Below are 14,218 nucleotides of genomic sequence, written 5' to 3'. Positions count from 1 at the left end.
TAGTGACAGTGAGGAGCACTTGCAAACGCAGGGTGTGCGGGTTCAATCCCTGGTCGGGAACTAAGGTTCCACATGCCTCATGGCCAAAACCCAAAACAGAGAACAATACTGTAACAAATTCAGTAAGACTTTTAAAATGGAGGGGAAGGGTTCTTTAAAAATAAAACAAAAACAAGTCAAAACACACACAGATTTACCATATGACCTAGCAATTCCACGCCAAGGTATGTATATCCCAAAGAATCAAAAACGGAGACTCATACAGACACATGTAAACACATGTTCACAGCAGCGTTATTCACCTTGGGCAAAAAATGGCAGCAACCTAGTGTCCATCAGTGGATAAACAAATGTTTATATAACCGCTCTGACGTATGTAGGTATGCATCCAGCCATACAAAGGAACGAAGTCTGAGATACATTACAGCGCGGATGAACCTTGAAAATTGACGTGAAATAAGCTGAACAGGGCAAATATTGTATGATTTCAATTTTGTGAGGCATCTAGAACAAATAAATTCAGAGACAGAAGGGACTGCGGGGAGGGCAAGAGGGGAGTTACTGGCCTTTGTGTTTAGAGTAAAAAACTTTTGGAAACAGTGGTTATGGTGACACAATATTGTGAATGTACTTAGTACCCGAGTTGTATACTTTAAAAACGGTTAGAACAATGAACTTCAAGTTATGTGTACTTTACCACAATAACAAAAGACTAAAAAAGAAAAGTGAAGATAGAATTCAATTTGCAAAGTAACAGCACAGGAACTGTCTAGAGAAGGCAGGAAAAGCGTGGACTATTTCATGACGTTTAACTTGAAAACCTCAGCTGATATATACTGAGGGTAGAGAGGTTTTCTGGTTTCGATTTTTTCTCAAGGCAGAGTAGAACTTAACATATGGTATTTATCTAGGTAACAGCAAAGAACTGAAAGGAGTTAAAGGGGCGGGGGGGGGGGGGAGGTCTGGCTTGTTATTTCGGGGGACGAAGCTACCACCACAATATTTTATTGGTATTTTATTGGTGCACGGCAGCGTGAGAAGCATTTCAAAGTTATAATTTCATCTTAAATTTGGAAAACCAACCAACCGATTCCATTCCTAACACAGAGTAAAAAGGCACGCAGGACGAAATATCTTCGATGAGAAAAATACATGAAGCTCTTCCATCACGAGCGTATTCAAGTTCCTTAAAAGGTGAAATCAACCCGAAATGGAGGAGGGTGGGGACTCGATATTTCTGTATTTAAAACACACGTATGTTAAGAGCCTGGGCAACTGTGCAAGGAACCCAATTTCTTCAACAAGTGCACTTCAAAAAAAGGGAAAAGGCAAACTTCAGATGCTCACCCACCGAATGCCCTGCGAGGACCCGGTCAAAGCCTGAGTGGCACAACCCAACCATGAAGAAAGCAAAACTGTGTTTTTCTTCAAAAATCTTTCAAGGAACGGCTGCACACTGCCCGAATACTGTGGAAACCGAGGGCTAGGTCCCAGGGGTGCACTGCTCGAGGCGCTCCGGTGTCTAGACGTTTGCAATTCCCCGCAGTCGTTTCTGGGGCACCGCGTTTTCCCAGGCGCGCCGGCTGGGCCGGGGGTGGCTCCTCGCGCCGCCCGCCGCCCCCACAGGGCCCGGAGTCTCCTCAGGCCACCCCGGCTGCACGCCGGGTCTGCGGCCCCAGATCCCGCGGAGGCAGGCGGCGGCTGAGGCGGAGGAAGCCGCCGGCGCTCGCCCCCTCGGGGCAGCCGGGGCCGCGGCCGCTCGCCTGAGGCGCTGAGGAGACGGACGGAGGCCGCGCGGGCTCACACGCCGCCGGGCAGCCGCTACTCACCCCGACGCCGTAAGCGCAGCACCCCGGCCTCTCGGGACTCGGGCTGGGACATCCTCCCTCCCGCCGCGGCCCGGCTCCGAGCCGCATTCGCCGCCGCAGCGGGCGGAGCCGCCTGGCAGGAAACGTAGCCCCGGGCACACAGGGGCTTCCCTCCCCGCCGCCCCCACCACGGGCTCAACCCGTGCCCGCCCCGCAGCCTCGGCCGGAGCGCGCGCCCGCGAGCGCCACGTGACCAGCGGGCCGCGGCCCCCGCGCTGACGTCACCGCCCGCTGCGGGCGCGCCGCGGCCCCGCCCCTGCTGGTGAGCTGGGCGGGGTCAGTCCTGCGGGCTGCGGGTCCTTAGCTCTTGTATACATGGGCTTATTAAGGACAGATGTCTTAACCATAATAAAAGACGTGCGGTCCCAGTTATGATGGGTTAAAAATGTCAAGGCTGGGCAGAAGCTTGGGTTAAAATATTAGGAGCTGGTGACGAGAGTGGAAAAGTAGAGCACACCAGCAAGGCACATGGGGAGGCGGGCGGGGAGCTTTCTAGAAATGCTGAATCCAGCCACAGAGCGGTGAGCCAAGGGTATTGCAGTCCTCAAGCCATCACATTGCTGTGAGGCCTGCCGCAGCCCCCAGCCACCTCGCCACCCCCAAACTGTGCACTCCCCCTATGGGAAGGAATAGGATTCTGGCTCTGGTTTTGGCCAGGCTGTATATCAGAGGAATGATCTCAATAAGCCCAGACTCTTGCCTCTTCCTGTGCATAGAAAAGCACTAAATTCCTTTCCTTGCAATATCTGATTTTCTTTTAACTTTTAAGTTCCCACTGTCCGACCTTTGTTGCAGAAATTCTTATCTATCCTGGCTCCTCCCTTACCTCTTCAGAGCAGTCCCTCAGAGCTATCTGAGAGACTGCATTCCAGGCTTAAGTCCTTGGTTTTGTCCACTGAATAAACCGTAATACTCAACGTGTAGGTTATGCATTTTTTTTGTTATTCAACAGGCCCCACGCCAGACCATCTTAGTAATTAAAATATGCATTTTACCTAGATCTCCAGATGATTTATGTATAAAAAGTTTGAGATCAAACTCAAACTCAAACTCAAAATAAACTCAAAATGGATTAAAGATCTCAACGTAAGATCAGAAACTATAAAACTCCTAGAGGAGAACATAGGCAAAACACTCTCTGACATACATCACAGCAGGATCCTCTATGACCCAACTCCCAGAATATTGGAAATAAAAGCAAAAATAAACAAATGGGACCTAATTAAACTTAAAAGCTTCTGCACATCAAAGGAAACTATTAGCAAGGTGAAAAGACAGCCTTCAGAATGGGAGAAAATAATAGCAAATGAAGCAACCGACAAACAACTAATCTCAAAAATATACAAGCAACTCCTCCAGCTCAACTCCAGAAAAATAAATGACCCAATCAAAAAATGGGCCAAAGATCTAAATAGACATTTCTCCAAAGAAGACATACAGATGGCTAAGAAACACATGAAAAGATGCTCAACATCACTCATTATCAGAGAAATGCAAATCAAAAACACTATGAGATACCATTTCACACCAGTCAGAATGGCTGCGATCCAAAAGTCTACAAATAATAAATGCTGGAGAGGGTGTGGAGAAAAGGGAACCCTCTTACACTGTTGGTGGGAATGCAAAGTAGTACAGCCACTATGGAGAACAGTGTGGAGATTCCTTAAAAAACTGGAAATAGAACTGCCTTATGATCCAGCAATCCCACTGCTGGGCATACACACTGAGGAAACCAGAAGGGAAAGAGACACGTGTACCCCGATGTTCATCGCAGCACTGTTTATAATAGCCAGGACACGGAAGCAACCTAGATGTCCATCAGCAGATGAATGGATAAGAAAGCAGTGGTACATATACACAATGGAGTATTACTCAGCCATTAAAAAGAATACATTTGAATCAGTTCTAATGAGGTGGATGAAACTGGAGCCTATTATACAGAGTGAAGTAAGCCAGAAGGACAAACACCAATACAGTATACTAACGCATATATATGGAATTTAGAAAGATGGTAACGTTAACCCTGTATACGAGACAGCAAAAGAGACACTGATGTATAGAACAGGCTTATGGACTCTGTGGGAGAGGGAGAGGGTGGCAAGATTTGGGAGAATGGCATTGAAACATGTGAAATGTCATGTATGAAACGAGATGCCAGTCCAGGTTCAATGCACGATGCTGGATGCTTGGGACTGGTGCACTGGGACGACCCAGAGGGATGGTATGGGGAGGGAGGAGGGAGGAGGGTTCAGGATGGAAATAAAGTAAAAAAAAAAAAAAAAAAAGTTTGAGATCAGTGTCCCAGGGTACAGTCATTGCGGGAGACCTGCCAGTGCTCCACCCCAACTCTTGATGGTATTTAAATATTTGTCCTTCTGATGGGTCTGGAACAGATCTGTTTCTAGCTTTTACTTCAGATGGGTTCATCCTGTCCCATCAAATTAATGTGCAACCGTACCATTCCAGAAGTTGAAGTTTTCATTAACTTCAACTGGTGGTGGTTTTGTCATTAAGTCATGTCCGACTCTTGTGAGCCCATGGACTGTAGCCCACGGCAGGCTCCTTTGTCAGTGGGATTCTCCATGCAAGAATACTGCAGTGGTTTGCCATTTCCTTCTCCAGGGGATCTTCCCAACCCAGGAATCAAACCCAAGTCTCGTGCATTGCAGGCAGATTCTTTACCAACTGAGCTACAGGGAAGCTCCAATTTTTTACCATTAGAATGACATGAAAATACTTTTTACAGTACGGCATTTAAACCCAGGGTCTTTGAGGCTAGGTGAATTAAGCTAGTATATGGGCTGTGTTCATTTGTCCATAGATATAGTTGCCAGAGGAAATACAGGAGGCCTAAAATTTAAATTTCAGTTAAAAGAAAACAATTCATTGGTATATCCCAAGGAATACATGGGACATACTTATACTATTATTATTGTTTATCCAAAATTCAAATTCACCTGGGCATCCTGTACTTTTTTTTCTTTTTTTGCTGTACAGCATGTATCTTAGGTCCCTGACCAGGAAATACAACCCTTGTACCCCTCACAGTGGGAGCTCAGAGTTTTACCCACTGGACCATTGGGGAAGTCCCTGTCTTGTACTTTTATTTGCTAAATCTGGCAATGCTAACCCTGGAGAAGTTCTAACATTAGTTTTCTGGTTTATGAAATGGCAATAACAACAGGAACTATTTAATATGTTAAAGTTGTGTGGATGAGATGAGATAATCTATGCAGAGTGCTTACCAAGGGGCATGAAACATAGTGAGTGCTCAGTAAGTGGTGGCTCTCTTTTTATTTCGTGTCTGTGTGTCTTAGATAAATTCCTGGAAGTATGCTTTTCTTACAGAATTCTCTGGCTAATTTAAGGCTTAGGGAACGGCTTCCCACTCCAGTATTCTGGCCTGGAGAATTCCATGGACAGAGGAGCCTGGCAGGCTACAGTCCACGGGGTCACAGAAAGTCAGACACGACTGAGCGACTCTCACTGAGCTTTTGGTTATACCCAAAACAGTTCCGTGACAAGCACTGTGCAGGTAAGCAGATTCTTCTCAACTAGCTCCAGAATACGAATCAAATTTTAAAATTTCTATACAAAAACCCAAATTGCCACCTACGGGCAAGTATGGATTTCCTTTCAATCACACCAAACACTAGGATGTCAATTCTGATTCGTTTTCTCTTCCAGAGTCAGCTGAAATAATATTGAAGAGGAAACTGTTTAGGCAACCTTCTGCATCATTTCTAAGACTCATTCATGTTATCTAGTACCTGAACTAAATTGCATTAAAAAACTGAGACAATGTTAGGCCCATGGCTCTAAGAAAAAGAACAATTCCCCCCTTCCCTTGGTTCAATGTTGGTATTTAGAACAGCTTTATTTATGCTTACGAAACAAGAATATTCTCTGAATGTATACTACAGTTCTCTTTTTGCCTTTGGCTACATAACTTTTATTTTGTATATTACCCTAACTTTAATAGATTCATCAATTTATTACAATTGATTTTTTATTACTTTCTAGAAGCAGCTAAGGTATAAATATGTGCCAAGAATATAATAATAATGTGGCTATTACTTTGTTCTGCCAGATTGACTTGTAAAAGCTCAATCAAGTTACCCTAACCACCTGTAACAAACGTGTGCTGTGTGGGCTCAGCACCCCATGGATTGTGGCCCCCAAGGCTCCTCTGCCCATAGAATTTTCCAGGCAAGAATTCTGGAGTGGGTTGCCATCACCTACCCAGGGGATCTTCCTGACCCAGGGATTGAGCCTGCACCTCCTGCATCGGCAGGTGGATTCCTTACCACTAGCACCACCCGGGAAGCCCTGTACTTATGGGCACAAGTCCCCATCTCTTTCTAGCATAGATTTTATAGAGTATTTTGCCAAACACCATGGATTTAAAGACATTATAAACTGGTTCTTTTTTTTTTTTTTTACAGTGAATATATTATTTTAAAGAACATAAGCTCAACGAAAAGACAGATGTTTACCTGCTCCATTGTCAGCTGTGTCCCAGCACCTAGACGCACACCTGGCCTGAGCTGACATTCAGTTGTTGATAGAATGAGCTTAAATAAATGAGTTGTTTCCTGCTATATAAAACTATATTTTCTCCAGCAGAAGCTATGTTTAGTGATTCTAAGTCTCCTCCTTTCTACTCCTTTCAGTGTGTTCCTTCCCTCATTTTCTCATTCTCTTTGTTTTTGAATTAAATATATTTTCACTTTTCTAGCTGCATTCACCATGATGAATGCCACCGCCATCCCCCTGGCCTGACAGAAGTACTTTAAGACACCGGGGAGTGTGTCCACCCGGGATAGATATGGAAGCTCGTTACTTCTTCCCCAATCCCAGCTAAACAATTCTCAAGTCACGTCAAACACAGATTATCAACAAGGCGTGCAGGCCAAGAAGTGTCAGGAGAGCTGTAGGCCAGAGCCGTAGGAGGGAACAGGCAGGAAAAAGGCAAAATCAGAAGCAAGGAAGAGGAAATGTCTCTGATTAACTGAAAGGCTGACAGGAACAAATGGGGAGGCTAGGCTGGAGAGCTGGGTCATCCAGGCAAGTGGCTGGACATTAAAAACTCAGGAAACCAGTCAAGCAAGGCATCAGGGTCAGAAGATGCACCAGCAGGGAGAAAGGAGCTCAATACAGTTGAGCCAAAGTTAGTATGGACCAACCAAGGCTCTCTGAGAATGTCTTTCTGGGGAGGTCACTGGCCCCGGTCACCTATCTGCGGTAGGAATTGAGTTGACCAAGAGTGGAGCAATCCTTATGGCCTACCAGGGTGCAGTAGGCTTGGCAAATGCGCTGTGTTCAGTCTTGTCCAGCTCTTTGTGGCCCCATGGACTGTAGGCCCCCAGGCTCTTCTGTCCATGGAATTTTCCAGGCAAGAATAATGGAGTGGGTTGCCATTTCCTACGATCTGCCCTACCCAGGGACAGAACCTGCGTCTCTTGAGTCTCCTGCATTGGCAGGTGGGTTCTTTACCAGTAGTATCACCTGGGGCTTGGCAAATAATTAGAAATAATACACTGTATCTCAATCAATTTTGATAGCCTAAACTCTGACAACATGCATTTCCAATGTTCAAGGTCTTGCCGCCCCATACATTTAGGGGCAGAAGAGAAACAAAGTACCCAGAGCCATCATTAAAGGAAGGAAAAAAGGCAATTCTGGTGTCAACCATTCTGGTTGTATTTATTATTGTATTTCACATAATTTCATAATGGTCCAAACTTGTCCCTTCTCTATGTTGAAGGACTAGGGGACTTTTTAACCCTTTATTAATGGAAACAACTGGTGTTCCTTTCATGAGATTGCCTTAGATGCCTCCAATTCTGGGAAGATAGTATCCAAATACCACTGAAATGACTTGCAACCCAATCGTTTCCTTAACTCAACACGCTCACTAATGTTTCCATAGGCAGCAGACTTCAGAGCGGGTCTTCGTAGAAAAAACTGTCCCTAAATAGAAAGAGTCATTTCATGAAACCAAACAAATCTTTGTTCATCAAGTCATGATATCTAACAGAGCAGTGTCTAATTTCATCATCTAACAGAGCAGTATATATTTTCATCATTTGAACTAAAACAAAACAATCAACAATAAACCTTTTCCTCTGTGTGGGGAGGGCAGACACACACACGAGACCTGGGACTCCCTCAGCCCAGCTGGTCACAGGGTGTGCTGTGACCACTGTGATGAAAGCAGCGTAGAGGGACGAGGAAGTCTAGGTCCTGCTTCTCAAGAGCCCAGAATCATAGCTACCTGTGGTGGTGTTCCCCCTTTCTGCTGATCTCCCCAAACCCCTCACTCCCCAGTCCGCATCAACACTTCCATGGTTCCAGAAACAGAGGGTGGTGCAGTGGCTAAGGGAACCCTGACTCTGGAGGAGGGCATCCTGGCTTCAGTCTCTCCCTCTGCCACAGTGTAGGTGACAATGTAGACACCAAAGGACAGTTTGGACATTCATCAAGATTTAAGCAGGCACTAATTCATGGCCCATGAGTCCGTGTTTTCAGATTTATTCAAGATATATCTCTACAAATGTGCTAAAAGACATGGGAAAAGGATGTTCATTTCAGCAGAGTTGCTGCTGCTGCTAAGTTGCTTCAGTCGTGTCCAACTCTGTGCGACCCCAGAGATGGCAGCCCACCAGGCTCCCCCGTCCCTGGGATTCTCCAGGCAAGAACACTGGAGTGGGTTGCCATTTCCTTCTCCAATGCATGAAAGTGAAAAGTGAAAGTGAAGTCGCTCAGTCGTGTGCAACTCCCAGCAACCCCATGGACTGCAGCCTACCAGGCTCCTCCACCCATGGGATTTTCCAGGCCAGAGTACTGGAGTGGGGTGCCATTGCCTTCTCCTCAGCAGAGTTAAGGAATAACAAAAAGCTGAGATGACCAGAATGTTATCTATGGGGGCTATTTATTAATGGGATCAATTTTAGGAAATCTATTCAAAGGAGATGTTTAAAAGAATGACATGTTTATATGTTCTGATTTTAAGACTTTGAAAGTATGTTTTTAAATTATATAAATAAATGGGAAATTCTAAAACAAAATACTGATGCTCAAATCTAGTCATGTAAAAGAAAAGGATATACACTCCTGTGTACATGCACATAACAGAAACTAGAGAGTAAGTTAGTGACGACTTCCGAGGGGTAGAACTATGGGCTTCAGAAGCTTTTCACTTCATACTTTTCAATACTGTAAGACTTTTAAAAATGCAGATGCTTCACCTTTTTAAAAATAATTTTTGAATATCAGGAAATACAATAAGCATACCAAAGAAGCACATAAAATATACATGTGCACCTTAATGAATTATCAAAAAAATCAACCTGAATAAACTTGGCTAGGTCAAGAAATGAACAAAACCGGTACCTCAGAAGCCACTTGCCTTTTCCTTCATGCTCATAATGCTTCCTCATAAGTGTGAAGTGCTATCCTGATTATGTGTTCATTTCTTTGCTTTTCTTTCAAATGATATGGTCTGATATTATGTTTTTAACTTTATAGAAATGGAAAAATACAGTATGTACGCTATTGTGTTTGGCTTCTTTGGTTCACCATCTTGAAGATTTACCTATACTGCTGTGTATGTATCTGAAGTTGGTTAATTTTCATGGCTGCCTAGAAGTATATCGATTAAACATCATATTTACCCGATTCCATTCCCGTCCCAATAAGCATTTGGGTTGTATTCAGTTCTGGCTGACCCAATCAATGCTGTTTATAAACATTCCTGTTCATCTGTTCTGGTGCACAGAAGCACCCATTCTGTAGTGTCTACATAGGATGGACTTGCTAGATCATGGGATATTCATTGTCTTTTATTATTTTACTCAATAGTGCCAAACTGTTGCCCAAAACGAGTTTGTAACGATTAACACTCCCACCCACGGTGTCTGAGACTGCCTATGCTTGCCCACACATGATCCTGTCAGGCTTCAAAAGTGTTTCGCCCCTCTGGGTGGCTATGTAAAAAATATCTCATTGAGGTTTTAATTCATATTTCCCTGCTTACTAAAGAATGTGAAGTATTATTACTTTTATAATTTAAAATAATAAAGAAATATTAGTTCAAGGCCAGGACATATACTATCACAGACAGAGTCTTCCATATTTCTACCCATGTATCTGCAATGAGGTCTTGTTGCTACTGTCCACATCAGCTTGAACTTTCAAATTGAAATGAAGCTGCATCTATATGCTCTCTATATGCACATTCTAAAGGTCCTGGCAAGAGGCTGAAAGCATGGGGAGAAGCACGCATGAAGGGGCCTGGCTTTAACATAAAAACCTTTGACCAGGAAGGAAAAGAGGTAGCAAAGACCCTCGTGTGTGGTGCTTCAGCCGCATCGCTTGGGACTTGGTAGCAAGTCGAGGAAGAGAATCTAAAAACGTATGCATGGGAATGGGGACAGAGAGGCGTCTGCTGCAGAGGGGCAATCTTGGAAGTGGAAAATAAACCTGGGGAAGAAAAAAAGACTTCGTGTGTTGGTCGATTTACTTCTGAGAAACCTGAGTTTCCCTAGAGATTAAAACAATGAGTAAGGTGCAAGTGTAGTGGGTTAGAAGGAACTAATCAAGAATAGGGTCTGAAAATGAGCGTGTGAGGAACTGAAAGGGCACATCTGTGCTGAGTTGCTTCAGTTGTGTCTAACTCTTTGCAATCCTATGGACCGTCGCCCCCCAGGCTCCTCTGTCCGTGGGATTCTCCAGGCAAGCATACTGGAGTGGGTGGCCATGCCCTCCTCCAGGGGATCTTCCCGACCTGGAGATGGAACCCATGTCTCTTCTGTCTACCTGCATTGGCAGGCGGGTTCTTTACCACTAGCACCTCCTGGACCCTAATTTAAGGAAAAGCACAAAATTTGGTATCTGGAAGGCAGTAGAAGGCTTCTTCAGAGCTAGTCCCTCTCTGTTCTCTGACTCATCTTCCCAAACCAGGGATGTATCTTTCACCTTGTATTCATCTAGCCAAGTGTGTACCAGTCTGAGATTGTTATATTCCACGACTTCCATAATTTCAAAGCGGTTTGTCATGTGTTGCCTATTGATGTGTCCAACTCGAGAGCAGGGGATTACATAGAGCTGGCCTCCACACATCCAGATCTATAGACATAAGGAAAACAGAAAACACATTAATGATTAGTGTCTGTTTGCTAACAGGCAACTGCTGAATTAAAATAGAAACAACAACAGCCATCATTGTCTTATTTCATTTAATCCTCACAGCAACCTTATACTGTGATCATCCCCATTTTACAAATGAAGAAACTAATGCATACATTAGTCAAGAAGTTTGCCCAGTAATATAGTGGCAGAGCACAAATTTCAAACTCAAATCTGGCCCCAGAGTCATGGCTCTGAATACTAAGTGGCCCTGCCTTGCTCTGATGCTGTTCATACGCAGACTGACAAGATACTTTGTCTTAGAATATTCTCAAACAATACGTGGAAAGTAACATTTTCTGAGACTATTAAGTACTGCTGGCTGTTAGGTTCAGTCGCTCAGTCATGTCCAACTCTTTGCAACCCAATGGACTGCAGCCTACCAGGCTCCTCTGTCCATGGGATTCTCCAGGCAAGAATAGTGGATTGGGTTGGCTGTTAGTAGGTAACAAAAGAAACATTGATCATGGGTGACTTCGGTTATTCCTCTTTTTTTGTACTTAAAGCACTTTATAATGCTTATTTTTAATAACATTTTTTTACTACACAAAAAAATATGACCATAGGAAAAACAAGTGTAAAAAAGCAAATAGGTAAAAAGTCACTTTTTAAAGACTTTATCAGTCAATACTAATTTAAATTGTTGTTTAGTTGCTAAGTTGTGTCCAACTCATTTGACACTCCATAAACTGTAGCCCACCAGGCTCGTCTGTTCATGGGACTTACGAGGCAAGAATACTGGAGTGGGTTGCCATTTCCTTCTCTAGGGGATCTTCCCGACCCAGGGATTGAACTCATGTCTTCTGTATTGGTAAGGGGAATTCTTTACCACTGAGCCACCAGGGAAACCGCCTCATAATCCAAGTGTGTATGTGTATATACATAGATACACAACAGTAAGACAACTTGCTTTTTTAATGTAATGTTTTGCAAAGTTATTTTTAAAGTCTTGTATTACTTGGAATAATACAAGAATATTAGAATGTTGGTAGTTTTAAATTTTTTGATTATTATAGATAATACCACAAAGAATGTGCTTGTAATATAAACCTTACATAGAGTATACTTGCACAACTCTTCTGTTTAATTCAGTGACTCTTACATGGTTCCGAGATCACCAGCATCAGCATCAGTAGGGGACTCACAACTGTAAATCCCTGGGCCTACCCAGACCTACTGACCCATAAATGCTGGGTCTGGGGGCCCAGTATTTCTGTACTTTAGTCAGTCGTTAAGGTGATTCTGATGCATTCTAACGTGTGAGAACCACTGTTCTAATTAATCAAGGTCATCCATCCAAGTTTTAGAGATGTTTTCTTAGGAAATCCACCTAATCATTTAAAATAAGACTCACTGAAAACAATACTCTAAAGTGTTTTGGTGAAAATATCAGATAGTCAGAAAGGATCATGTTAAAGAAAAGGAAAAAGCAGAACTTCTGACATGAGACCTAATGACTGGTACAACAAACTTCTAGGGTTCTTTAGAAATATCCAGAAATATCCAACCAGTCCATCCTAAAGGAGATCAGTCCTGGGTGTTCATTGGAAGGACTGATGTTGAAGCTTCTGAAACTCCAATACTTTGGCCACCTCATGCGAAGAGTTGACTCATTGGAAAAGACCCTGATGCTGCGAAAGATTGAAGGCAGGAAGAGAAGGGGATGACAGAGGATGAAATGGTTGGATGGCATCACCAACTCAACGGACATGGGTTTGGGTGAACTCTGAGAGTTGGTGATGGACAGGGAGGCCTGGTGTGCTGCGGTTCATGGGGTCGCAAAGAGTTGGACATGACTGAGCGACTGAACTGAACTGATCCCCATAAAATGTCTACAAAAATGCACATTGACTGCCTTCTCCAGAATGCACGCCCCAGTGTCTTCACCTGACTCACTCAGTTGGTAGAGCATGAGACTCTTAAGTGAATCACAAAGCGATTTCCCTGATGGGCCAGTGGTTGAGAATCCAGCTTGCAGTTGGGGGATGACACATGTTCAATCCCTGGTCAGGGAATTAAGATCCCACATGCCATGGGGCAATTAAGCCCACACACCCACACCAAAACTACTGAGTCTGCTCATCACAGAGAGGATCCTACATGCCACAACTGAGACTCAATGCAACCAAATAAATAAAATTTTTAAAAAATAATGGAATAAAATGAATGACACAGTAGAAAATCCCTTAGACCAGAAGTCCAAAGATTTAGGTTCTTTTATCATCTTTGCTACATGCTGTTGATCAGACATATCCTCTCTGAATCTCTTTTTCACCTGCAGTTGAGAGCTAAATAGTTGATCATTTAAGCTACTGCTTGGGGGTGCTGTTATGCAGCAAAAGCTAACTGATACCAGTCACCTGCAATGTTTTAATCTCTTTTTCAAGAGATCTTAAGGAAATTTGGAAAATCAGTAATATCCATTTAATAATTAGGATGGATACAGAAGTATTTATTATTGTTGGTACAGTCTTACATGTGTGAAATGTTTCTTACCAAAAAAGAAATCTGGCTATGAGCATAGAATAGAAAACAAAAGCCAAGTAACCAAAGCGATCAAGGGGGAGTGAAAGTCAAACATAATATTAAAAGACTTTCTCAAAAAATCAAATTAAGGATGCAATTGCAATTTAGCCCCATTTTCATAGGACCCATGCAGTTGCTCTTTTCCTCTTGATTCATTGTCAAAGGGACACGATCCATCTGGAAATGCCTGTAGTTCTGCTCACTGTCCATGTAGGAGATGGTCAGCTTTCTTTCTCGGATATACTGCTAGAAGTAGTCTGTCCAGCTCCCAGTATTACCATTATTATTGAAGGAGGAAGAGGATGGTGAGGAGGGAGAATATCCCATCAAGAGTTAGAATAGTGGGACTTCTCTGGTGGTCCAGTGGCTAAGACTCCACGCTCCCAAAGCAGGGTGTCTGAGTTCAATCCCTGGTCCAGGAACTAGACCCCACATGCCACAACTCAGAGTTCACAAGCCACAGCTAAAGATCCCACGTGCTGCAATTAAGACCCAGTGCAGCCAAACAGATAGATTAACAATAAAAAAGTCCATAAAAATAGAGTTAGTATAGTTTAACACTTCAGAGTCCAAACTCTGAGGCCACTCTGTGTGGTTCAAATCCCCCATGAGCCGTGTGACTTGGGGCAAGTTAC

At 43.6% G+C, this 14,218-nt stretch overlaps 2 protein-coding genes across 10 annotated transcripts in view; both read right to left on the bottom strand.

The window, feature by feature from the left end:
- Nucleotides 1-2,046, bottom strand: part of GALNT11 (polypeptide N-acetylgalactosaminyltransferase 11) — a 52,683-nt gene extending 50,637 nt beyond the window's left edge. For 4 of the 9 annotated variants that reach the window (XM_059886003.1, XM_002687051.7, XM_059886004.1 and 1 more), the window contains exon 1: nucleotides 1,830-2,046. The gene's annotated coding sequence lies outside the window, so the exon portion shown is untranslated. Of the gene's footprint in view, nucleotides 1-302; nucleotides 439-1,347; nucleotides 1,775-1,829 lie in introns of those variants that run through there. The other 5 variants (XM_059886002.1, XM_024991264.2, XM_059886001.1 and 2 more) reach the window with 3 other exon arrangements.
- A 5,504-nt stretch (nucleotides 2,047-7,550) lies between these two features.
- The window catches only part of GALNTL5 (polypeptide N-acetylgalactosaminyltransferase like 5), a 56,189-nt gene continuing 49,521 nt past the window's right edge, over nucleotides 7,551-14,218 (bottom strand). The window contains 2 exon segments of the mRNA NM_001076441.2: nucleotides 7,551-7,841; nucleotides 10,848-10,997. Of these exon segments, the coding sequence (NP_001069909.2) occupies nucleotides 7,686-7,841; nucleotides 10,848-10,997 (306 nt within the window). The 3' untranslated portion in view covers nucleotides 7,551-7,685.

This window comes from Bos taurus, chromosome 4, assembly GCF_002263795.3.
Source record: "Bos taurus isolate L1 Dominette 01449 registration number 42190680 breed Hereford chromosome 4, ARS-UCD2.0, whole genome shotgun sequence".
Classification (NCBI taxonomy): Eukaryota; Metazoa; Chordata; class Mammalia; order Artiodactyla; family Bovidae; genus Bos; species Bos taurus.
This window is presented reverse-complemented; position numbering and strand designations above follow the sequence as displayed.